The sequence below is a fragment of the Anolis carolinensis genome, chromosome 6 (genome assembly GCF_035594765.1).
Source record: "Anolis carolinensis isolate JA03-04 chromosome 6, rAnoCar3.1.pri, whole genome shotgun sequence".
Taxonomy (NCBI): Eukaryota; Metazoa; Chordata; class Lepidosauria; order Squamata; family Dactyloidae; genus Anolis; species Anolis carolinensis.
Genome location: NC_085846.1, coordinates 119,348,823 through 119,375,364, shown reverse-complemented (window position 1 = coordinate 119,375,364; position 26,542 = coordinate 119,348,823). Strand labels below are relative to the sequence as shown.

Here is a 26,542-nt window from a genome sequence, read left to right as displayed (position 1 = left end):
CAGGAGAGCTCTTTGGCCTGCCCCTTGAAAGTCTGGACTGAAATCCAAGGTAGACCCTTGTCGTGTAGAAGCCCAGCAGGTGCGCAGGTGTCAAGGGCAACTCAGGCAAAGGCTGTTTCCATGCTGGGGCAACAGCTTGTCCATGTCTCTGTCAGGCATCTCTACTACCTTAACAGAGTTCTAGAAGTTTTCCCTGCAAACGCCAGCTAGAGTCCAAGCTCCCCTCCATGGCCCAAGTGACTTAATGCTAGACCCCAGTTATTCTTCCATTTGCAATTCAAGATATCAGGGTATAAAAACCTCTGACAGTCAGTCCTTTCATCCCTCGTGACACCATTTACCTTCACAGGCATGGGGGTCGGGGCAGAGGCGCTCCTGGTCCAATGCGGCTGAACACATGCTTTCTGGCCCCTCCCAGAAGTGCCCGGTCTGGGGGTCCAGGCAGAGGCGGAAGCGGTGCTGGAGGGAGACCAGCACCGGGTGGGCAGAGGGCTCTCCTGGGTGCCAGGGCTGCTGCTGCTGGGACAGGAGGACGGAGGCTGCCCAGGGACCCAGGGTTGGAAGGGGCAGGCAGGCCGAGCAGGGCGTCCACTCTGACCAGGCGCTCAGCGGAAGCTGCCCTGCAAGAGGAGGAAGAGACAGTGAGGGGGAAAACTGGACCGGGCTTTAGCACAGCAGATTAATTGCCAAGCTGTAATAAATCTTGCTCAATCTTCGGTTGAGCATTCGAAGTCCGGGTCAGGGTGAGCTCCTGACCTTTATCCCAGCTTCAGCCTACCTAGCAGTCCAAAAACAAATGTGAGTAGATAAATAGGAACCACATTAAAGTGAGGAGGTATTTAGGCTTGGAGTTTAGATCAGAAAAAAGGGGGAAGTTTATGAATAAAGCAAGCTCTTTGGCAGGGAGATGGCGCAACAGCACCCCCAGTGGCCAGAACCAAGTACAGCCTCCAAAGATGCCAAAAGATGGGAAAGCCTATATACACCTCTATTTGCTGTCTGTCATGTCATTGTTATAATCGGCATTGAATGTTTGCCATATATCTATTCTGTGATCTGCCCTGATTTTCCTTCGGGGTGAGAAGGTTGGAATATAAATACTGTAAATAACTAAATAACTAAACAAAAAACAAACAAACAAACACTCCCATCAAGCCCAGACTGAGAGGAGTACAGGGCTGTGGGCCTGACACTCACCTTGGCAGCCATCGCTGCTGCACGTGAGCTCTCCCTGCTGGCAAATGCTGCGGAGAGAAAGACAGGTTAAACACAGGAAGGAAGATGCACCGAGGGCACTTCTGAGTCTTACTTGGGTGGGAATATTGTAGGGGGCACATTAGCCTCCTCCCCTTCCCAGAGAATCCAACCCACCATTCCTTGCAGCCAATCTGGATGGAGTCTCCGGCCACCAGATAGACAGGGGTTCCTGACTGGCTCAGGTGAATGCAGCTGCAAAGGGAGGGAGGGACGCAGGCCCCATTCTGCTCCACCTGGCCCTGCAAGGAGAAAGAGAGGCAAAGGTTACTCTCTGGCCACTTCCTCAGGCCATACCACCACCACCACAATTCCATTGTATGGTGACCAGAAGTGATGCCATAAGACTTCCTGTTCAAAGATTGGGGGCAGGAGCCCCTGAAGGGCAAAGAGACCTCAAACTCCAACCTCCAAGGTGATTTCATTATTTCGTTGTGATTTCACCAGGTCTTTGTCCCTTGTCCCCTTCACTCCTCTCACCGGTGGGCAATAGCACCCAGGGAGGCAGCGGGGGATGTCCTGGCACAGCTCTGGGTGCCGCCGGGTGGAGCAATGGCCGTCGCAGGGGGAGCCGCATGACTGGAACTCAAAAGGGGGCTCGCAGCTGGATTCTGAAAAGAAAAGAGCTTGCAGAGGGTCACGGTGCATTGTTGAGAGGGCAGGGGTGCCTGGGGTCCTCCTCCTCCTTCTCCTCACCTGAGCACTGGGAATAGTCGCACATCCGGAACTGTCCATCCAGCCCCATGCAGGGCTCCCCGTTCGCCCCAGAGCCACGCTGGTTCCGGTATCGCTGTTGCACCAGGAAGCTGCAGGAACATCGAGTCCAAGGTGTCCAAGGGCTCCAGGGGCATTCTGGGGGAGAGAAATGGGGAGGATGGGGAATTGGGTGATATTGTTACACCCCAGACCTGAAGCCACCTATGACCACAGCATCACACAAGAGTCTGTAGTTGATATGAGAACTGTTGTAGGGCTAGGAGGGCCTGGAGGGCCAAAGTTTGCCCATGCCTGAGCTAGAAGAAAAAAAGTGAAACCACCTCTGCAAGGCTGGCGGTAGCACGCTGCCACCTGCTGCCGGGGGCTGAGATCGCAGGGTGCTCCTTCTCCGGCATTATCCTCTGATGGGCAGCCGCAGAGCCCCGAACGGGAGGCCAGGCCGGTTCCACAGGATCTGGAACAGGGACCCCATGAGGACCAGGGGCAGGGCTCCTCTCCTGTAAGGAAAGAGAAGGTAAGATCAAATACACAGAGAAATAAAGACAGAGGATAACGAGAAAGGCTGGTGGAGATTTGTGAAATAGAGGAATGGACCAGGCTGACCCTTAAGACCTATCTGCCCAACAACAAGGATGTCATTTGCCAACTGCAGTTTTTACGAATTAACAGAATGTAATTAAAAGTAGAAGTGTAATGGCATTATTTAAAAGTTAGTGAATTAGAGATTAAACCAGCAGATAGTGAATGAGAAGTTCATAGATTAGTCTTTTAGTTTTATTTGTTGTGCATATGTATGTGTACTTGTGCAGTTTACTCCTGTGTTTATGTTCCTTTATTTCTGGTAACATTAATTTGCTGTAGGCATTAATCTGTAGTGTCGTATCGGTAGTGGTCAGAACTTAAATGAGTAGTTTTTTTGACATGAAAAAATAACCCTCAAACTTGGAATTTGTGAAATCATAACCTGAGCTGCTGCAACAGCGGCAGACAAAAGGAACTGATGCAGTAGCCCCTCCCACTGGCTATATACTCTATGGGGAGAGTGGGCAGGGCTACCGCCCAAAAGTGTCTAATACGTTTTCTAGAAGATTCTGAACTGACTGCACAAGTGCAGGAAATACCAAATATGCCATTTCACAGGGACCATGAAGGAGAAGCAAACCTGAGTCAAGTTGACATGGCTCCTAAAAATTGATCTGCTTGCCCTGCAAGCAGAGACCCATTGAGCCAACGGAACCTACGTCAGAGTTGATTTGACAAATGCCTGTTGAGTCAGAGGGTTTGTTCTCATTGGGATGTAGGGCCTCAGTCGATTCCTATAAGGGCCACAGAGGAGTCACAGAGGAAGAACTCTGGCCAAGAGTCCTGAGATGCAGACCCACCTGGACAGGCCACACCGGAGCAGTTCTGGGTCTCTGCTTCAGGACCAGCGCAGGGCAAGCCGTTGTTGCGCGGTGGAGGGTTGATGCAGGCCCGGGTGCGGACCTGGGTGCTGCGTCCACAGGAGACGGGGCAGTCGGACCACGGGGACCATGGTGTCCAGGCACCATTCACTACCAAGGAGATAAGCAAGGAAGATACAGCCAGGCTGAACTGACACAGCAGGCCCTCCTCCCAAGAAAGGACCTATGCAGACAGAAGGCCTTTGGGTTCCCATTTCCCAAATGTAATGAATAGATTGAATGAAATTGTATGATTGGAGTCTGGCTAAGGGCCTATTAAGGCCTGGAAAGACTGAAGAGACCATCCTATAATTAAACCAATGGCATTATGGAATTTGATTAACTTTCGCATGAAAAGTACTGATGAGAAAACTGATGAACTGACGATAACGGATCCAGGAACCTTTGGTGTAAACAACACATGTTTACATGGTCAGAGACAATGACCCTTTAAGTTAAGGAAGTCTGTGTGTCTCCTTCTTTCTCTGAAAGTGCCTGATGTCCTCTGTCCTCTGAAAATGGATTAAAGAACATTTTAAAGCTTCAAAAAGTGTTCATGACACAAATGTAATGCGTCCTTCCCATTCCGTTGCCCTAAACTGCACAGAATTTCTAGATCCCCTGTGGAGATTTAAAGGAGAAAAACTATCAATTATACCCATTGTTCCAAATCAGTGGACATTCCAAGATTTCACCACCAATCTACAATTTAATCAAAATATAAACTGGGTATCTTCATTGTAGGCCTTATCTTCTAAGGGCCACAGATCAAAGGTGGCCCCTAGAAGGTAGTTGTTAGGGCCACCAACTGTGCAAAAGATAGGCCACCCTACATGCATTCTTTTCTATTCCAGAGCCAAACGAAAAGCAGTCTTTCAAACTCAGGCCCAGGGACCAACTCAAAGTCATATTTTATTGAGCTGTATGTCAAATCCCAGGTGAAATGATATCACATTAGGAAAGATTGGATCCGCTCACCTGCACATGCGATGTCCAAGCAGTAGATGCCTTCTGGGGTGCAAATGCTGCAGATAGAGAGATAAGGGGGTCAGGGGCTTTCCAGAATGTGGCTCATTCTCCTTTCAAGCTCCCATTCCCAATAAAGAAGGAGGCAATTGTCTCGCGTTTGCCCAAGTCTGAGATTATTAACCTACCGCTCCTGCCTCCCACTGCCCTAACCCTACAGCCAATGGGGCCTTCTCCCTGGCGGGAGTGTCATTGATAAATATATAATATATGGTTTGAATGAATCATATGAAAGAGGAATGAATGAAACCTAATAATTTTTGAGACATCGTTCTGAAAATATTGAGGCCAGGAAAACACTCAGGAACTGTAATTAAAAGTTGCTGAACTGCTGACGCTGATAAGAACTGTGACAATGATTAACTATTGACATTGCTGACCTGATGAACCATGGCTCTTTAAATTAAGGAAATGTTTATAGGATTCCTTATGTTAAGAAGGAAGTCAACACAGATCTGCTTGTGTTGGCAACACCAATTATGCAGAGTCAACATCTGCCAGGAAACTGAGATGGAGCCAGGGTGTTTCAGGATGAAAAACATGTATCTGTCATTCATTTACAGCTTTGGAACAACATCAGCGAAATATTGCTATATAAGAGACCCTATTACAATCCAAAAATTTTGACAAATTGCAGTGTTGTTCACCCGCCATGCTCTATGGAATTGGTGTATAAGGAGTGTCAGATCTGCAGTGAAAAGCAGAATTCTGGACACTTTGCCCCCCTTTCTCAAGGGAAGGGAAAGGGGTGTGTTTTGGATTCATATTCTTTTTGGCATTTTGGCATTTTGAAGGTTTAGAAGTTTTGGAACTGTGTGTTGGCAGGCTGCATGGAAAGCCGGATCTGGGCTAAGCAGGTGCTTCTCCAAGGAGGGAGAAAAGGAGATGGTGATATTTGGATGTATCCACGAGGATTCACTTACACATGTTTATATGTGTAAGTGAATGCTGAGTAAAAATGTATTTCCCATTTGTTTGTTTGTTAGGCAATATATATTTGTTAGGGGCCGGGCTGTGGCTCAGGCTGGTAAGCAGCTGCTGCAATAAATCACTCTGACCATGAGGTCATGAGTTTGAGACCAGCCCGTGGTGGGATGAGCACCCGTCAATTAAAAAATAAAAAATAGCCCCTGCTCGTTGCTGACCTAGCAACCCGAAAGATAGTTGCATCTATCAAGTAGGAAATAAGGTACCACTTATAAAGTGGGGAGGCAAATTTAACTAATTTATGATGTTGGAATGAGGAAGTGCCGTCACAGTGGATGATGAAGCAGCTGCTCCCCCCTGTGGCCAGAATCGAACATCCCCTCAGGAGAAGGTTAAATTGTCTCTGCGTCTGTCTGTCTGTCTGTCTGTCTCTGTCTCGGTTCGATGTGTTTATGGGCATTGAATGTTTGCCCTATGTGTGTATAATGTGAGTCCCCTTCAGGGTGAGAAAGAAGGGCGGAATATAAATATTGGAAATAAAATAAATAAATAAATAATGACTGTAGGTTGTTTGCATATTCAATGTAGTTACATAGAATCTGCATGTCCAATGTTGTTCTTTGTGTAAAAGTGTTAAAGTTCTGATATACCCTCTCACACTGGACATTGCAATAAAAAGAACCTTTGTTTGGAAAGTGTTCATGATGGGATGGGGGGGGGGGTCTCACCATTGTTGGCACTCCCCCAGGAGCCAGGTGCTGCCCAGCGGCATTTCCTGGCCTTCATGGAGACACAGAGGCAGGCAGGGGCCCGGGGAGCAAGGCCGGGTCTGCAGCTGCTCCTTGAGGCATTCTGGGGCCCATGAGCCGGAGGTGGGGGTCCTGCGGGGAAAGGGGGCAGGGAGAGATGCCGGGAGTGAACATGGGGCCCTGCTTTTAGGCGAGAGCAGCAGCACCATGAGTCAGGGAACCTTGCTCAAAACAGTGCACATTTAAGAGTCTGAAGGCATTACAAATCCGACAATGAGAACAAAAGGGCCACAAAAAGTATCTTCAGCAACAACTCAAAGCTCTTAGAAGAAAAGGGTTTCTGTCATGAGATGGTAGGACTCATTGGAAAGAAAATGCAGGTTGAGTCTCCCTTCTCTGAAATGCTTGGAAACAAAAATGATCCGGATTTTGGATTTGTTTAGAGTTTTGGGACATTTGGGTATACATAGTGTTATATCTTGGAGTTAGGGATCCATTCTTGACAAGACATTCTAGCTTCATCCAGAGGGATATAGTGACTAGTTTGAGGGAAGTCATAGCCTCGCTCTCTTTTGCTTTGCTCAGGCTGTACCTGCAATATAACCCTACGTCCAGTTTTAGCCAAAGAAGCTCAAGGAAGAGATGGACCAGATGGAAGGTGTCTCCAGGGCCAGCAAAACGGTCCAAGGTCTGGAAACCATGAGGACGGACTTAAGGAGCTGGATATTTTTAGCTCAGAGAGGAGAAGGCTGAGAGAAGGGGATATGAGTGCAATGTTTCTGTAGTTCCAGAGACTATGGAGCAAGTGATTCAAATTGCAGCCAAAAAACATTAGGAAGAACTTCCTGAGGGTAAGAGCCATTCAACAAGGGAATATTCCTGGGAGTCTATAGGGTCATGTCTTTCTTTATGGTAGAAGGGGGTTGACTGGATGGCCTTTGAAGGTCTCTTTCAACTCCAGGTTTCTGTGATCCATGGCACGTTCCCCTTCCCTCTCTCTGCTCACCTGAACCGGGTGCGCAGCCCCCCCTCCCCACAGGTGAGGCTGCAGGGGGCCCATCCGGACCAGAGGCTCCAGGCGCATCCGCTGGGGGGGCAGGTGTGGTTGGTGCAGAGGAGCCTCCCGTCCAGGCAGGAGCAGTTCTTGCAGCCGTCGTCGTGGAGGCTCCCGGGGGCCCAGCTGTGGCCCTGGGCGTCCACGCACTCACAGTGGGAAGGGGGGACGCAGGCGCCATCTTGCTCCAGGGTCCCTGAAAGGGGGGGGGAGAGGAGGAGTCATGGAGAAATGCCCAAACCCAATTGGACCATGCTGTCTCTCATTTCTCTCTGCTTGATGGAGACCATAATAAACATCTTGCGTAGTTTGACCCTCTGTAACAGGGAAGTTTTGGAGGCAGGTTATTCACTATGGTGGGTTGCCAAAATTGTCATTTTCTTTTTGCCATCTCCACTCTGCCAAATATTTATTGGTGGCCCCGGGTGCCATTGGGTGCCCCCTGGCCCTCCACCCGAAAGTGAGACCCACTGCTCCCAACACTCACCGTTTGGGCAGCGGCATCCGGGCTCACAGGCCTCGGCGTCTTGGCACTCGATGCCCTCCTGCAGGTCCCAGCAATGGCGAGGGCAAGCGTTGGCACAGTCCACCAGGCGCAAGGGGGGCGGACAACCCTCCTCTGCAGGGAGAGAGCGGTCAGTTCTCTTGCGGGTGGCCGGGCAATGGCCCACAGTGCCGTCTCTGGACCAGACATTTTGCAAGTTAAAAATGAATATGAAGGTACAGCCGGACCCCATAACCCCTATCTGCAATTTCACTTTCCTGTGCCTGGGGAAAGAAATGGTCCTCCAAGTAAGTCTATGGGAAAGGTACCCTAAAGTCACCCTGGAGGGCCTAGCTCTATCTTGACCCCTCTGTGATGTAAGCTGATAGTTTTCAGGGATGTCCCCGTGACCCTTGGCACTCACCGCAAGGCCGGGCGTTGCAGAGGCGGACGCGGTGCCTCTCTCCGGGGCAGGGGAGCCCCCCGTTCTTGGGAGGGGGGCTGGTGCAGCTCCGGGTACGAGAGGAGTGCCCCCCGCCACAGAGGCGGTCACACCAGGACCAGGGGCTCCACTTAGACCAGGCCCCGTCCACTGCGGGGGGAGATATGGAATAGCGTTGGTGAGCATCCTTTTTGGGACTGTGAATCCAACAAGTCCCATTGACCTGCTCGGACATCATGCTACCCCACAAACCAAAGAACTTGGAAGCCATGCTTTCATTGGACTTCCGGTGGACATGCTCAAGGGGATTCTGGGAGCTGCAAGCCCCCACCCTCATGTTTTCCCAAGCTCTGTGATGGGAGTTCCATCCAGCAAACACAAGGGTCCATTGATGGCATGGGGGAGGGGGCTTCGTTGTTCCCACTCCCCTTCAACCCAGTCACTTTGTATTCATGAAGCCCTCCTTGGGAGCTCAATTGCCACAGGAAGGTTTGCAACCCAGTTTTTTTTTTATTGTGTCAGACGAACTTGAGAACATACTGCAACATGCTTCTGGTGTGAGAGAATTGGCCATCTAAAGAGACGTTGCCCAGGGGATGCCCGGGTGTGTTGCTAGGAGGCTTCTCTCATGTTCCTGCAAGCTAGAGCTGACAGATGGGAGCTCACTGTGATATGAGTGGATTGGGGCAAGGCTCAGACTTGCATCAGGCCCAGGGGCCAATTGTTGACCCACATGGGCTACAAAAAAGGAAAGGAAAATGGGAGAAAAGCCGGGCCCGGATGGAATAGCGTGCGTCCTCACCTTTGCAGGCCTGGAGGTTGCAGAAGCGGCGCTCCATATTGGCGGTCAAGATCCCCTCGCACCAGTGGCCTTCATGCCCCGGAGGGTGGTAGGTGCGCAGGCGCCGCTGCTGCCCCACTCCGCACGTGCGAGAGCAGGCGCTCCAGGGGGCCCAGGGGGTCCAGGTGCAGTTGAGGCCCACACAGTCCTCCCCCCGGCAGAGAGGGGCCTCTGGGGATGGAAGGAAGGCGGACAGGTTGTGAAGGGACCATAAGCCAGAAAATAGTAGACTTTTGCATATATAGCTTTGCCTCTGCATATATCATCTTGGCTTTTTATAGACAATGTAAGCTCTCTGTATGAGCCAAAGTAACAAAGGACCTGTGCTCCTCCCTTTCTCTTTGAGCTGGTGCCTTTCTCTAGAAAGTTCCAAGGACAGAGGCTAGTTCGGAGTAAACAAGTGAGATCACAGACACCACTCTGTCCTAGAGATGTGGAGGTGAAGAAGACCCTCAGTAATTGGTCAAGTTTAGATAAGCGAAGATATGTATTCTTTGTTTACTATGCCACACTTCGCGGCAGCCATTTGCAAGTACAAACCTTTGTGTGTGTGTACAGCTGTTTTGTCTTTCTCATAGCTATAATGAAAATAAACTTTGCTTTTGTACTCTCACGAGACTAGATTTCTGTCTGATTGCCTCCTGTGCCTGAACTCTTTTTGAGATAAATGGCCTTACAGTTGAAAGAAGTTCAACCAGAGAAATGGAGGACAGGATGAGAATGGAGAAGACTCATCACTTGTCTATAGAGCAGGCATGGGCAAATTTTGTCCCTCCAGGTGTTTTAGACTTCATTTCTTAACAGGAATTGTGAGAGTTGAAGTCTAAAACACCTGGAGGGAGGGCCGAAGTTGACCCATACCTGCTATAGAGCAATTAGAGACAGAGGGAAGCTCTGGGGCTGCTCCTCACCTGCGCACTGGGGCAGGTTGCATTCCCGCTCCTGAAAGGCCTCCCCTGTGCAGTTGGCCTCTCCCAGGCAAAGGCGCAGGCGGGTTTTGAGGGCCGGCAGCTCCGGGTCAGTGCAGGTTTTGGAGCAGGGGGTCCAGGGCGACCAGGGGGCGAAGCCATCCCCATCGGGGCCTGGAAGAGCGGAAGGTAAAGAAGAAGAAGTCCATTGTGGCAGGTCAACAGTGGGGTTCCAAACCAGGCTCTGGGAGCTCCTCATCCTTGTGGCCTCTTCCTTCCTTACCTGGGAGGACAGAAATAGGCTCTTTGGTGGGTCCGGCCAGGGCTGTGAGGAAAAACAAAGGGTACGGACTCAGCTTGGTGGGCAGCAGGAGGCCCCAAGTGCTAGTGTTGGCCACCAAAGGAGGCGAATCATATGTCTCTGCCCACAAGTACACCCAAGCTATCATAGAATTGTACGAGACCCTTCAAAGACCATCCAGTCCACCCCCATTTGGCCTTGTAGAAGTCTGCAATCCAGGCAATTTATTTATTTACTTACTTACTTATTTAATTTATATACCGCTCTTCTCCCGCAGGGGGACCCAGAGCGGTCTTACACAATGGCAAAATTAAATGCCACATATAATGCACCATGTAGTAAAACCAAACATAAAACACAATTAAAAGCCAGTATCCAAATCAAATTAAAACAATTTAAACCATGTGACCATTATAACAGGGGCAGTTTCGAGCCAAAGTCAGAGCTAGTCCATGTCCAACTTAATACTAATTCACAGAATCCATCAGGTCATATCAACCCATATCCTAGGATGGGCCAAAAGCTTGGTCCCACAGCCAAGTTGACAGTTCGAAACCTGGGTCAAGGTGAGCTCCTGATCTTTAGCCCAGCTTCCGCCTAACTACTGGCTCAAAAGCTAGTTGTAAGGATTTGTGTTAAGGTAGAAAAAATGGAGGCTGTGGCTGGATGGGGTCCTCAAAGCTTCTTCTGTAGTCCCCAAGGCCTCTCTCATACACCTTGAGTTCAGGTCTTTGCGAGACCTATGTGGAGACTCAGTATGGGACTACCCTTGCCCTGTGGAAACATGAGGCAGTTTGTTCTCTCCCAATGGGGAAGGAGTCCCTCCCAAAGACACAAACAACTCTTTGTGGCCATCTGGCTAGCTACCATTCCTGACCATCAAAGACCACTGAGCCCACAAATGGCAGCCGCTCTCCGCCCCCCGTCACCTTCGCAGTCCAGCGCCTGGCAGTACTTGATGTCCGTCCGAGGGCCAAGGCAGTCCTTGCCCCCATTGGCCGGAATGGGCTGGGAGCAGTCGCGGTGCCTGGTCATGTTCCCCAGGCCCCCGCAGGTCAGGGAACAGGGGCCCCAAGGGCTCCAGGGGGAGAAGCCCCCATCCACCGGGCAGAAGGCAAAGTCGCACTCCAAGCGCCCGTTGAGGCAGGAGCTGAGAGGAAGAGGAGGAGAAGCAACTGTCAGGACCAAGGCTAAGGCTCAGTGCAGTCCATCCAGATCTCTCATGCATAATCTGGAGCTCTATTCCAACTTTCCTATTTGGGACTACAGCTCCCAGAATCTCCCAGCCACAAAGGAACACATTTATGGATTGCAATATGCTCCTCGCATCCTCAGAACTCTTTATAAGTAACTTTTAAGCAACAGAGTAATGTGGTTAAAACAATAGAGATTACTCCTGGGTTAAAAGTAATATCTATTGTTTTCTTGCCAGTCAGAACGTTGACAGTTCGAAGCCCGGGTCAGGGTGAGCTCCTGATCTTTAGCCCAGCTTCTGCCTACCTAGTGGTTCGAAAACAAAATGTGAGTAGATAAATAAGGCAAAGATTTCTCCTTGACATTAGGTGGGATTTCCAGATAAGGGGGGGCTCAACCTATGTGACACTTCCCTCCTCCATCGTGGGGACCTTGGCTTCCCATTGGCATGTCATGCCTACATGAAACCTCCACTCAATGAGGGGGGACTCACCAGTTACTGCAGGCGGCATGGAGGGTGCTGTTGGGGGCCACCTCGTCCCCCGGGGAGAGTGTCCGGCCCTCGGCATCTAGGATGGCCGGAGGGTGGTCCACAGAGTGGTTGCGGAGCATCCTCATGGCCTCCTCACTGAGGATGCAGGGACACTCCTGATCCAGAAAAGAAGCGGAAGAGGAAGGAGGGGAGAAGTTAAGAGAGACTGAATGGGTAGGAAGGGTCACCTCTGTGACTTCCCTAAAAGGCACCCCATAGCTAGGTCTCCTCCAACCCAAAACCACTGTTTGGAATTGATTTTAACAGTTTCCCCATCAGCGTCTTCTAGGTCTTGCCGTTTTCCAATCAGCTCAGGCAAAACCAAGCTGCTGCAGCATCTTCTAACTTAGGCCCCATCTATTAGTCCCTTCGGGGAGATAGGGCGGAATAGAAATAAATTATTATTATTATTATTATTATTATTATTATTATTATTATTATTAAAGACACAAAGACATAGTATTACATAGCAAATGGGATATATATGCTGGATTGTTGTTGTTGTTGTTGTTGTTGTTATTATTATTATTATTATTATTATTATTATTATTATTATTATTATTACTATTACAGTAGAGTCTCACTTATCCAACATAAACGGGCCAGCAGAACGTTGGATAAGTGAATATGTTGGATAATAAGGAGGGATTAAGTAAAAGCCTATTAAACATCAAATTAGGTTATGATTTTACAAATTAAGCACCAAAACATCATGCTATACAACAAATTTTACAGAAAAAGTAGTTCAATACACAGTAATGTTATGTAGTAATTACTGTATTTACAAATTTAGCACCAAAATATCACGATGCATTGAAAACATGGACTACAAAAATGCGTTGGATAATCCAGAACGTTGGATAAGTGAGTGTTGGATAAGTGAAACTCTACTGTATTATTATTATTATTATTCCACTTCAAAATGCAAAATAACTGTATTGAACTAGATCAGGGGTCCCCAAACTTTTTAAGCCAAGGGCCGGTCCACAATCCTTCAGACTGTTGAGGGGCCGAATTATCATTTGGAGAGAAAAAAACTGAACAAATTCCTATGCACACTGCACATATCTTATTTGTAGTGCAAAACAGCAATAACAATGAAAAACAATACAATACTTAAAAATGAAAATAATTTTAACCAATATAAACCTATCAGGATTTCAATAGGAAGTGTGGGCCTGCTTCTGGCCAATGAGATAGTCAGGTTAATTAGGGTTGTTGTTGTTGTTGATGATGATGATGATGATGATGATGTTGTTGTGTGTCCTCAAGTCATTTCAGACTTTGGGCGAGCCTAAGTCCAAAATTATTTATTTATTCATTTACTACATTTATTTACTACATTTATATCCCGCCCTTCTCACCCCGAAGGGAACTCAGAGCAGCTGTATGTACATACAATATATTATATTATTAGCATAACACAATATTTTAGCATTATACTATATTGAACTATACCACTATACTGTAATATTATATGTAATTATATTATATGTAATATGTAATTATATTATATGTAATATATAACATATAATTAATATTATTATTATATGGTATTATTATTAGTATTATATTGTATAACATTATAATATTTTATCAATATTATATGTATATATACAATATATACATATATATACAATATATACAATATATTATATTATTAAAACTGATATAAAAATATTATATTATAAATGAGGGTGGGGGCCAGGTAAATTACCTTGGAGGGCCGCATCCGGCCCCCGGGCCTTAGTTTGGGGACCCCGAACTAGATTATATAGCAGTGTAGAGTCACACAATCCAGTTCAATGCTGTTCAGGCTGCAATATATGGCAGCGCAGGTGGAGCCGACACCGCCATATAACATTCAGCATCTTGACTACACTCAGATGCTGCAGTTTTTAATCTATGGAACATTTGAGGGAACATTGTGCCCAAAATAAACGATGGCAACAGATGTATTACTGGGTTGTTGTATGTCTTTCGGGCTGTGTGGCCATGTTCCAGAAGCATTCTCTCCTGACGTTTCGCCCACATCTATGGCAGGCATCCTCAGAGGTTGTGAGGTATTACTGTATATGCATGTATGTGACTAAGTTTCTGTGGGATCAATACTTGTGTAAGTGTGTGTTAAGAGAAAAACACCTGGTTAATTACAACTCATGGCTGAGTAATTGGAACAATCAGGGCTAATAGGCTTGAGCCACTCCCTGAATGGGGTATATCTGGGAATGTTTGTAATATCTTTTGGGGACTTACTGGGGACTTACTGAATGCTTGCTGAGAGCCTACTATGAAGATGCATGAATTTAATGCAAGAGACTATGTGAGTTTTTGTTGCTGGAAGTTTTATTATGATTTTTGACTCTGCTACTTAAGAGTAAATTTTTGATTTTCTCTTCCATTTTTGTGGTTTGTTTTTCTTTTGCTCATTGTGGATACAACAAAGGACTGGATAAGTCTGGACAGGACTGCACGCAGTTTGTTTTTCTACAAACCCGTAACAAGATGCACCTGGTGAGGGGGCAGTGGGGGCACCCACTCTTCTTCCATGGGGCCCCAGGTGCTAAACTTCACCGCTTTTGATGCATCATCTGCTTTAAACTGCCCTGTCTAATGAGCCAAGCTGGTGGGTCCCCAAAGTGAAGGTCTCCCTGTGAATCAAAGCACAGCACCCCATAATAAGGGGAAAGGAAAGGGGGCTGAAAGGGGCCCCACCTCGACGCAGGCCCCTCGGTGCTGGTAGGAGCCCACTGGGCAGTGGCATCCCTCTTCACAGCCGTCCGAGAAGCAGTCCATGCGCCCGGCCAGGTGAGCGCAGCTGTAGGGACATCCCTCCTCCTTCAGGCACTCCCGGTACAAGCGCCCCACCGGGCAGCCCACCTCTGCAAGGGAAGCGGAGAAGGGGGCATCAGGCCCATGGGGCAGGCACCCAGGAACAGGGGCCACACACTTGAGGCCCGGGCAAGGCACCCCAAAAGGATGCTGGAAGGCAAGGAGCAGCCACACTTGTATCCAGATCAGGCATGGGCAAACTTCGGTCTTTCAGGTGTTTTGGATTTCAACTCTCACAATTCCTAAGAGCCAGTAGACTGATAGGAATTCTGTTGGAAATAGCAACCTCCCAAGCCTCTCACAATTTATTTTTTAATGTATATATTGGCTAACCTGTATTCTATGTGTACGTCGCCCCGGTGGCGAAGTGCATTAAAGCGCTGAGCTGCTGAACTTGCAGACCGAAAGGTCCCAGGTTAACCCCACCTCCTGCCAGCCTAGCAGTTCGAAAACATGCCAATGTGAGTGGATCAATAGGTACCGCTCTGGCGGGAAGGTAACGCCGCTCCATGCTGTCATGCCAGTGGCCACATGACCTTGGAGGTGTCTACGGACAACGCCGGCTCTTCGGCTTAGAAATGGAGATGAGCACCAACCCACAGAGTCGGACACGACTGGACTTAACGTCAGGGGAAAACCTTTACCTTTTTTTTTTTTTTACTATTTTATGTGTATATTGATTTGCCAGTGGTGTGGGCAGGGTTATAGGCATGTGATGGTACTGAGCATGTTCAGACTCAGGACTCCATTTTGTATTCCGTCTGTTTCACACCTCAGTGGAGGTGGATGCATGTTTCCATCAGACCTCAATGGAAGTGGGTGCACATTGCTGTTTGGACTTCAGTACAGAAATATGACTTATGGACTTTAGTGAGTACAACTATACCTGAAGACTATGGACTATTGATTGATATCCTGTGTACTCAACACACAAAGAGAACTACATCCTATCTATAACTAAACCTTAAATAAGAAATGTGCTTATATAGTGAATTAATACATGATGTTTATGAGTGAACAAGGTATGTTATTTTTCAAAGAAGACTTTTTTTATCTCTGAGTGCATATTTTAAACTAAAAAGTTTTTAAAGGGAGTGTATATGTTTTGGGCAAGGGCAACTGCAATTTCAACTTTAAAGAAACAACCATCCTCTGCGAGCCAAATGTATTATTTTTGTAGTGGCATGTTTTCATCCTTGGCAAGTCAAAGACATGGTTCTTCAGTTTAACAACCGAGTTACCTGTGTGCCATTACATGAATGCTTATGAATATCACTTGTTCAAAGAGTTGACTTTTAACAAGGTCATGCTTTTCTTGACTAGTGGTTTTCACAAGGTAGTCTCCACATATTCATGGAGATTCACATTTGCCAAACGGATACGGGCCCAGAGACTGAGTGCAGCTATTTTCCAATAGTTTATGTCCAATAATTGTGGGAGTTGAAGTCCAAAACACCTGGAGGGAGGGCCTCACAGCAACCCTGCGAGGTGAGCTAGTCTGTGATGGCCTTTGCTTGACTCACCGAGGCAGACGTGGGTGTTGCAGGTCTTGCTCTGGGGGGCGGCTGGGCCTGGACATGGGGGGCGGTGGCACCTGTGGTAGCGCACCTGCTCTCCTCCGCCGCACGAGACGCTGCAGGGGCCCCACGGGGACCAAGCCCCCCAAGCCTCCTCCTCCTCCTCCTCTGTGGGAGAGAACATTTTAGAGAGACACCCCCCCCCCCCACAAAGGAAGAAAAGAAGGGAACCTCCACCTCTTTTCTCCTCTTCCTCCTTGGAAATGTGAACATGTTAACCAACTGGCCAGGCCAAAGCCCAATTTGCACTGAAGTAGCCAGCTGGCCAGTAGGCCTCTGAGTGGGCTGCATACTTGGATGCCAGGCTTTAGCCCAGCAGGTTAATCACCAAGCTGCAATAAATCCTGCTAATCAGAAGGTTGAGAGTTCGAAACCCGGGTCAGGGTGAGCTCTTGATCTTTAGCCCAGCTTCTGCCTACCTAGCAGTTCGAAAACAAATGTGAGTAGATAAATATGAACCACATTAAAACAAGGAGGTATTTAGGCTCAGCGTTTCAAAAGGAGGAAGTTTACGAACAAAGAAAGCTCTTCGGCAGGGAGATGGAGCGACAGCACCCCCTGGTGGCTGGAACCGAGCACAGCCTCCAAAGATGTTGTCTGTCTCGTCACTGTTATAAATGGCATTGAATGTTTGCCGTATATGTATGTTCTGTGACACTCCCTGAATCCCTGAGAAGGGTGCAATATAAATACTGTAAATAAATAAATAAATAAATAAATAAATAATTTCATATATTAAATATTATTTTGTGCTCATCTCCCAAAATGGGGACCCAAGTGAACTCATGCTATGAGAAAAAAACAGGTGCAAAAAACCAGGTGTTGTGATATTAAAGTACACTCCAGGACCTTCTTGGTGTCTTCCATGGGATTTTGAAGGAGGTTTGCTTTTGTCTTCCTCTGAGGCTGAGAGAGTGTGCCTTGCCCGAAGCCATTCCATAGGTTTCTGTGACTGGACAGGGATTCCTATCCTGTTCTCCCAGTCTCCGAGACCGACATCCAGACCACTTGACCCATGCCAGCTTTCATTTAAAGGGTGCTGTAACATTGTTTCACTGTCCTTTTTACAAAGTGCTTTTTCTTATTTTTCTGTTCTGCACAGTTATAGCACAGGCACAGGAAAACTTCAGTTCTCCAAGTGTTTTGGACTTCAATTCACACAATTCCTAACAGACTATTGGCTATTAGGAATTGTGGGAATTGAAGTCCAAACACCTGGGGGGGCGAAGTTTGCCCATGCCTGCATAAGTGAAGGCCAAGCCTTTGTTCCCAGCTGGGCCAGAGCCCCACTCCCACTGCAGGGACTGGGAACATTCTCCCCCTCCCCATAAAGGAGCCCCCTCCCTCACCGCTCACACCAGCGACTCTCCCTTCTTCCAATTTTACCTGGACAGTCTTCTTGGTGTCGGCAGGGCCTCCGCTGCTCTGTGCCGCCCAGACAGCCCCGGCCCCTGTTCTGTGGGGGTGGGCTGCTGCACTCCCGGAAGCGGAGCTGGGCCCCCTCCCCACAGCTCCGGGTGCAAGGAGACCAGGCCCCCCAGGGGCTCCAGCCGCCGTCCAAACGGCACGAGGGGTCAGTGTGGCATTGCAGGTGGCCGGACACACAGGTGCTGCAGCAGACATTGCAGGATGGAGAGTGGGGACGGGATTCAGGATAGAATCACAGACTCTTGAGATGGCCCTCATGGGATTTGAGGGTGGCATCTACAAATGGGAATGGCAGGTGACACTCTGCACCCAGGTGTCCCAAAAGAAAGCAGCCCCTTAAAGGTCCAGAAAGCATGGATCCCTCTGAGGGAGTTGGGGGTGTTTAGCTTGGGAAAAAGGCTGAGAGTGTTGGAAATAGCAACCCCCCCAAGCCTCCCACCATTTATTTGTTAATGTATATATTTGCTAACCTGTATTCTATGTGAATGTTGATTTGCCAGTTTGATTGACCTCTTTGGTGTGTGAGGGGTTATAGACATGTGATTGTACTGAGCATGTTCAGACTCAGGACTCCATTTTGTAATCAGTATGCTTTTACACCTCAGTGGAGGTGGACCTTCACTTTCTTGCGTCAGACCTCAGTGGAGGTGGATGCATGTATGTTGCTGTTTGGAATTCAATATAGAAGTATGCTTATATCGAGTATACTTAAAGACTATGGACTATTGATTAAGAATGATATCCATTGTGCTCAACAAAGAGAGAAACTACATCCTATCTATAACTGAACTTCAATAAGAAATGTGTATGGTGAATTAATACAAGATGTTTATAAGTAAACAACTGAACTTCAATAAGAAATGTGTATAATGAATTAATACAAGATGTTTATAAGTAAACAAGATATGTTATTTATCAAAGAAGACTTTGTTTTTATCTCTGCATGCATATTTTAACTAAGAGGTTTAAAGGGAGTGGATATCTTTTGGGCAACTACAACTGCAAAGAAACATCTTTAAAACGCTGCTAAAATATATTTTTGTAGTGGCATGTCTTCATCCTTGGCAGTTTAAAGTAATGTGTGCCATTACATGAATGCTTGTGAATATCACTTGTTTAAAGAGTTGACTTCTAACAAGGTTATGCTTTTCTCGACTAGTGGTTTTCAAAAGGTGGTCTTTGCATATTCATGGGTAAAGTTATTTTCCAATCGAGAGTGGGTGTTCCATGTTTAAATATTGGAAAGACTGTCCTGTTGCAGAGGGAGAAAACTTGTTTACTGCTGCTCTGAAGACTAGGACACAATGGAGCCATGGATGCAAACAACAGGAAGAGAGATTCCACCTAAACATTAGGAAGGACTTCTGAAGGGTCAGAGCTGTCCAAAAGTGGAATATACTCCCTGGGAGTCTGGTGGAGTCTCCTTCTCTGGGGGCTTGCAAGCAGAGGCTGGGTGGACATCTGTCAGGAGGGTTTTGGATTGTGTCTTCCTGCATGCCAGAATGGGGATGGACTGGACTCTTCCAGCTCTACAATTCATTCCATAGATCTCCATCAGAGGTCACCTAGGTATGGAGTGCTTCAGCATTTGGTTCCCCATGAGAAGGGGTTGGACTAGATGGCCCTTGGAGGCCCCTTGAGATACGACCCTGAGGGATGCTCCCTGGACTCACCAGTTCTGGCAGGGCCCAGACACAACTTCGCCGGGCTGTGCGGACTCCCAAGGATCCAATCCTGCCCAGAGAGAGAGGTTCCTTTCTTCAGGGGCCCCTGAAAGGAAGAGGAAGAGAGAGGGGCTGGCTCTCTGGGAAACTCCCATCCTGGCCTCCCCAAATGATGCCCCAAAAACTCAGTTAGGAGGGCCTAAAACTCGAAAAATGAACACTTCATGCAAATGGAATCCCAAATTGAGGCTAGATGCAACCCAAGGCTTCTCTGGCCCAGCACCCAGTTTGCCACATCTCTCTATATCAGGGGTCCTCAAACTTTTTAAGCCGAGGGCCGGTCCACAATCCTTCAGACTGTTGAGGGGCCGGATGATCATTTGAAAAAAAAAATCTCAGTTACCCTTGTTGTCTTATATGTGTTTTATTGTATCGAGAAATGAGAATTTTTGTTGTTATAAGAAATGTATGGAGTTGCTCGGAAACCTCTCAATAAAAATTAATTATAAAAAAAGAAAAAAATACAAACAAATTCTGATGCACACTGCACATGTCTTATTTGTAGTGCAAAAACAACAACAACAACAACAACAACAACAACAACAATGAAAGAACAATACAATATTTAAAAATAAAAATAATTTTAACCAACATACATTTATCAGGATTTCAATGGAAAGTGTGCTTCTGCTTCTGGCCAATGAGATAGTCAAGTTAATTAGGGTTGTTGTTGTTGTTGTTGTTGTTGTTGTTGTTGTTGTGTGCCTTCAAGTCATTTCAGACTTTGGGCGAGCCTAAGTCTAAAATGTATTTATTTATTATTTATTTATTTACTGCATTTATTTACTACATTTGTATCACACCCTTCTCACCCCAAAGGGGACTCAGAGTGGCTTACAAATTATATGTACATATAATATATTATATTATTAGCATAGCACAATATTAGCATTATATATTACTATATTGAACTATACCACTATACTGTAATATTATATGTAATATAGAATATATAATTAATATTATTATATGGTATTATTATTAGTGTTATATTGTATTACATTATAATATTATTATCAATATTATATGTATATACAATATATTATATTATAAAACTGAGGGCGGGGGCCAGGTAAATGACCTCGGAGGGCCGCATCCGGCCCCCGGGCCTTAGTTTGGGGACCCCTGGTCTATATTGTCTCCCTCCAGGAGATGGTGAGACGGCACGGTGGCTCCCTTGAGATTTGGGGGAGGAGATGGCAAACTGGTGCTGCCAACATGGATTCTAACCAGGGGCAGCCAATCCACTGCAGGGCTAGGCAAACTGAATGGAGCCACCCAAAAGGGCACAATGCAGGGCAAGGACAGGGTTCAGCACCATGGACAGCTCTTGTGACCCATGGAACAAGCCTGGAGTGGCCCAATGGAAACAGAAACCCTGGACAAATCTTGCAGAGAAAGCTATTGCAATGCATCAGGAGGATAAAAATTTTGCCAATACAGCATTGTAACAACAAGAATGATAATAGCAAGATACCGGAAGGGTGAAAGAGAGCGATCTAAGAGAGATTGGAGATAAGAGGTATTAGAATATATACAAATAGACAAACTGTCTAATGGACTTCTAGATAATAATAATAATAATAATAATAATAATAATAATAATAATAATAATACTTATTTCTTTATACCCCATCACCATCTTAGGGAGGCTCACAGAAGCACTCCAAGTGCCACATATAAACAACAATACATAAATATATATACAGTGACGTCAGTATAAAAACAGCAATAACGCACATAAAATCCCAGCTATAAATTTGTAAAAATTGCAAAAATTATAAAATTTCCTAAAATGCAGTAGAACCTGGCTGCCTGCAACAGCAATCAAAGTGCGAAGTGAAATAAAATAATGAAGAATTTGTAAATAGATGGAGGCCAAAGGAAGGCCAAAGGGCATTTTAGGGAAGCTGCAAGGGGAACACTTTAAGGAACTTACAAAGGTAGGTATTATAGGGCATAAGTATCACAGTGAGAAGTGATGGAAGTGCTAGGTGGTGGGTTCACAGGTGTGGGGAAGGAGGGATAGTTCTGTTTGTTGTGTCTGTTACTGCGATTGCTGAATTCGGAACAGGGCAAGGTGCCCCGGCAGCCCCACTGCCCGCTTCCCTTCAGAGAGAGAGAGAGGGACGCTCACCCAGCCAGGCCTTCTGGTACTTGCAGCGGCACTGGTCAGGAGCCAGGCAGGCCTTGTCCTGGAGCAGCTCTCCCGGGGGGCAGGTGCAGGCGGGCTGGCAGTGCGGACCCTCCAGGCAGGCGGAGTCCGGGCGCAGGTCCTCGCAGGAGCGGGGGCAGGCCTTGCCGCAGGGGAGGGGCACCTGGCCGCCCCCACACTCTGCCGGAAGCCACACGGAAAGTGCTCAGGCCACGCTCACGGGACACTCCAGCTGAGCTTCCTCCCCACGACAGACCCCCTCCCTTCGTTCTCCCAAGGCGGACATCCCTATCATTGAATCCAAATGCGCCACCGCCCATGAACATGTACTGAGGGCACAACATGCACAATACCAGCAAAGAGGAGTGTTCAAAGCTGAAATGAGCAGGTTTTAAGGCATAATACCCTATTTCCTTAAATCTCATGCTCACACTTTTGGACCTGATGACCTTGCCAAAATTAGAAGACACATTAGACTCGATTAAATATGGGTGTTAAGGAAGGGTGGCCTTATAGTCCTGACCAGGGACATGCTCTGGGGCAAAGCAGTGCTTCTCTTGGGCCCGTTCCCGCTTTGCGCCTGGCGCCCTGCTCACCTTCGCAGGCGGTGGTCCCGTTGTGGGGGCACGGGAGGCTCTGGCGGCCCTCCCCGGCACACGGCAGCCCCCCGAAGCGGGCAGGAGGGTGGCTGCATTCCCTGCTGCGCACAGACCCCCCGGCACAGGCCTCGCAAGGGGACCACGGACCCCACGTGCTCCAGGACCCGTCCACTGCCGGGGGAAAGGCACAAAGACAGACTGCGTGTTGCGTTGGCTCACCTCACTTGACATTCTGCCTCTTACTCTTTCCACTTCATCACATACCTTAAATTCCACTGAGTTCTACACTTAAAATCTGGTATTCTGTGGGTCCATTACATTTGTTTTGGTTAAAGTGTAGTTTTTGAGTCTTAAACGTGGAGGACATCATTTTTTCCCAATGTATCAGGAAGAGGAGAGGAAATAGATTTTTCTCAAAACTCAGGATGTTTTGCCAAATTTCTAATGAAGCACCCAATTTGGGAGAGGAGTCAAAATTTAAAAAAAAACCTGGGAATTTCCTTTTGCTCCCCAAGCAGGAAGGTTTGGTTGTTAGCTACCTCATAGCGCTTCTATTTTGCAAAAAATAATAAAATAGCCTTTTAGTGTAACTTTTTCCTTTCTTCCATGATTTGTCTTGTGTCCTGTGTTGGGAGGGCCAGTGCTGTTGCTGTTCCAAATGGGATTCTCTCCCCTTCTCTCTCCCTTTCCGCTCTTGGGAATTGTGGGAGTTAAAATACCAAAAAGCACAGAGATGGATGGTGAGCGGGGCCAAATGTCTGCCGTGTGGTGAAAAATACACAAGACAACTGAGCGCACTAAACAGTGTGACCCCATGGTAGAGAAAAACTCCTTTTTATTATGGAACGGAGTTAGACTGTTGAGCAACCAGCTGCAGCCAGTGCAACAAATCACTCTGACCAAGAGGTCATGAGTTTGAGGCCAGCTTGGAGCCTATGTTTGTCTTGTCTTTGTTCTATGTTAAGGCATTGAGTGTTTGCCTTATATGTGTAATGTGATCCGCCCTGAGTCCCCTTCGGGGTGAGAAAGAAGGGCGGAAGATAAATGCTGTAAATAAATAAATAAATTAGACTGAACTCTCTTCTTCTGATCACTTCTAAACACTTCCCAGCGTAATCTGATGAAGTCCCTAGACCAGGGGTCCTCAAACTTTTTAAGCCGAGGGCCGGTCCACAATCCTTCAGACTGTTGAGGGGCCGGATTATCATTTGAAAAAAAAACATGCAAACAAATTCCAATGCACACTGCACATGGCTTATTTGTACTGCAAAAACAACAACAACAACAAGAACAATGAAAGAACAAACATTATTTAAAAATAAAAACAATTTTAACCAACATACATTTATCAGGATTTCAATGGGAAGTGTGGTCCTGCTTCTGGCCAATGAGATAGTCAAGTTAATTAGGGTTGTTGTTGTTGTTGTTGTGTGCCTTCAAGTCATTTCAGACTTTGGGCAAGCCTAAGTCTAAAATTTATTTATTTATTTATTATTTACTGAATTTATTTACTACGTTTGTATCACACCCTTCTCACCCCAAAGGGGACTCAGAGTGGCTTACAAATTATATGTACATACAATATATTATATTATTAGCATAGCACAATATTAGCATGATATATTACTATATTGACCTATACCATTATACTGTAATATTATTAGTAATATTATATGTAATATAGAATATATAATTAATATTATTATATTATATATAAATATTATTATTATTATTAGTGTTATATTGTATTACATTAAAATATTATTATTATATATTATTATATATTATAAAACTGAGGGCGGGGGCCAGGTAAATGACCTCGGAGGGCCGCATCCGGCCCCCGGGCCTTAGTTTGGGGACCCCTGCCCTAGACTATCCCTTGGGGATCCTTTCTAACCCAATGATTCTCATTCTTAGAGAGAGGTTTGGACAGGAGAAATGGGAGAACCTTGAGACCCTTGACAACATTGACAACAACGGCCTCTCAATTAAACTGCTGCCATGCCTCCCCCCTTCGTCTCTGCCCCCCTCCAAGGGTTTGTACCTGGGCAGAAGGTGGCGGTGGGACACTCCTTCCTCTGAAGCTGCACCCCGCTGTCGCCGTGATACTCCTGTGCCCCTTCGCACTCGGCCCCTCTATGTTGTGGCTTGGGGCAGCTGCATGTCCGGTAGCGGGTCACCATCTCATTGCCACAGGTTCGGGAGCAGGGGCTCCATGGGACCCACTCGCACCAGCTGCCTGGAACTGGAGTAAGGAGGGCATGGGGTTATGAAAGCAAGGAGCAGGACACTAGACATCCCACAGAAAGGCCTGGAAATGGCCACTAGGCCACAGCAGTTCCCAAATGGACACCCAGCATCGAGCCGGAACCCTTCTAAAGCCTTCTGGAGTAGAGGGAGGTTTGGGCGCTCACCTGGGCAGGCCTGGGTGGTGCAGGACAGCTTCCCATGAGAACAGGTGCTGGAAGGAGAGGAAGAGGGAGGAATGGTCAGAGATCAGAGAATGTGCAAAGATGGCTCTCATCCCACTATGGACAATGAATGCCTTCCAGTGTTAGAAGCACAATCCAAGGCACTGTGAGGAAGAACAATTCAACCAACCTCTTGCATCTCAGCCAGAGTTCCCCTTGCCCTTAGCACCAACCAGGACTCCAAAAGCAGTAATAAAACAGTTTATTGAAGAAAGTACATATAAAAAGGGAAAATCACCAAAAGGGATGAGACAGACAAAATCCAACAGGTTATCAGAAAAGGTATTCCATAAGTAAAAAGCCCAACCAAGCTGGTGAGGAGTAAAACACTTCAAAGGCAAGAATTAAAACGATCCAAACGTTACAGGAAAACAAGAGTCAATAACATGAGCATAAATCCAGGGAAACAAGAATCAGAACATGTACATGAATTCAGAAAACCCACAAACTTCAGCTAAAACATGAACTGGAAGTAGAACTATCCACACTATCTCGCAGCGTTGCCTGATCTGAATTCTCAAAGAAACGCTCTCTAATTTAAGGGCCGCTAAACATGAAGGTATTTCTTTGACCTTGACTTTCTGGCTTCATTCTCTGTGCTTCCTTCTCACTGAGCCTTTTGGATTTCCTGAGCTGGCTATTTTCCTCCCCAAGAACAAGCCAGAATCTCCTGTCCAACACACCTGCTCTCTCAGGCAAGCTATCTCAGCCTTCCGGGCCTTTATCAGAAGTTGCTAAGCTACCAGTAGGTGAAAAGTCATCTCCACCATTCACTGTATTTCCTTGTCTGCTGAACTCCAAAACAGTTTCAGTTTCAAGCCCCGTCTCACAGACAGAATCTTGATCGAAAATCCCCTCATTTCCCCTCAATGAAAGAACCATCCAGGCTCTCCAGGCTCTGGAATTCCAATCCCCTCATCTTCATTTAGTCGAACCACAACTCGACCACCACAGGGTGCACTGTCCCAGAGGTTTCTAACCGCTTCATTTCAGATGGCTTATTTAAAGTTCTGACTAGAAACCAGAGCGGGTTCGTGATGCAGTGGCCTTGCAAGGACACACAACACGCATCCCTTCCCATCTGCCTCACCAGGTGTTGCATCCATCGGGGTGAGGGACAGTCTCTCCTGGTAGGAACCGGCGGCCGGAGAGGAGGTCCAGGCAAGGGCAGCTGGACTTCTCCACACAGGATGTGCCATTCGCACCCAGCACTTTTCCTCTGGTGCAGTAACAGCCGGGTTCGCAGGCCCACAGACAATGCTGGACGGGGCAGAAAGAAGGGAGGGGGTTATGGTGGGGGGAGAGGGACAAGGTGGACAGGGCATAGGCCCACAAGAAGAACTGGGATCAATGCAAGGGAAGACTGGGAGCGTGTCCAGGCCAGGCCTCACCGCCATGTCGTCGCAGGATCGGGGGCAAGGAGGGCCACAGCCGCTGAAGACGGTGCCTTCCACGGCGGAGCAGTCCAGACCTGCGCAAGACCAGAAAGGACAGGCAACAGTTAGGCAGCAAAGCCCTCTCAATGGGGCTCAGCCCCACTGCACAGGTATAGCACAGGCATGGGCAAACTTCGGCCCTCCCTCCAGGTGTTTTGGACTTGAACTCCCACAATTCCTAGCAGCCGGTAGTGCAAAAAATGTTGGAAAAATATCATCCTGCACTGCCTAAGTCTCTATGGTTAGATAGGAAGCCTAGAAAAGAGTTAGGGACACCTTCCCACAGTCCTATGCGTGCTTTGATTAGGCTTAACTATTGTTTCCTCTTTCCTGTCCTGTTTAGGTCAACCCCACCCTTTGATGCTTTAGAAATTCGACAGTGGAACTCTCTCCCCCAGGCCGTGGTGGAGGCTCCTTCTTTGGAGGCTTTTAAGCAGAGGCTGGATGGC

General features: G+C 47.2%; 1 protein-coding gene across 1 annotated transcript in view; it reads right to left on the bottom strand.

Annotated features, from left to right (window-relative positions):
* sspo (SCO-spondin) overlaps positions 1-26,542 on the bottom strand; it is a 118,696-nt gene that overhangs the window by 20,382 nt on the left and 71,772 nt on the right. The window contains exons 71-97 of the mRNA XM_062957862.1: positions 26,049-26,128; positions 25,748-25,917; positions 24,601-24,647; positions 24,231-24,431; positions 22,184-22,357; positions 21,570-21,767; positions 19,382-19,478; positions 17,667-17,890; positions 16,227-16,388; positions 14,587-14,753; positions 11,833-11,987; positions 11,075-11,295; positions 10,128-10,169; positions 9,848-10,018; positions 8,898-9,107; positions 8,078-8,245; positions 7,657-7,788; positions 7,122-7,365; positions 6,095-6,247; positions 4,392-4,438; positions 3,354-3,524; positions 2,292-2,468; positions 1,951-2,106; positions 1,735-1,865; positions 1,372-1,496; positions 1,198-1,244; positions 342-620 (exon numbers count right to left, since the gene is read on the bottom strand). Coding sequence (XP_062813932.1) covers positions 342-620; positions 1,198-1,244; positions 1,372-1,496; positions 1,735-1,865; positions 1,951-2,106; positions 2,292-2,468; positions 3,354-3,524; positions 4,392-4,438; positions 6,095-6,247; positions 7,122-7,365; positions 7,657-7,788; positions 8,078-8,245; positions 8,898-9,107; positions 9,848-10,018; positions 10,128-10,169; positions 11,075-11,295; positions 11,833-11,987; positions 14,587-14,753; positions 16,227-16,388; positions 17,667-17,890; positions 19,382-19,478; positions 21,570-21,767; positions 22,184-22,357; positions 24,231-24,431; positions 24,601-24,647; positions 25,748-25,917; positions 26,049-26,128 — 4,149 coding nt within the window. The remainder of the gene's footprint in view (positions 1-341; positions 621-1,197; positions 1,245-1,371; positions 1,497-1,734; positions 1,866-1,950; positions 2,107-2,291; positions 2,469-3,353; positions 3,525-4,391; positions 4,439-6,094; positions 6,248-7,121; positions 7,366-7,656; positions 7,789-8,077; positions 8,246-8,897; positions 9,108-9,847; positions 10,019-10,127; positions 10,170-11,074; positions 11,296-11,832; positions 11,988-14,586; positions 14,754-16,226; positions 16,389-17,666; positions 17,891-19,381; positions 19,479-21,569; positions 21,768-22,183; positions 22,358-24,230; positions 24,432-24,600; positions 24,648-25,747; positions 25,918-26,048; positions 26,129-26,542) is intronic.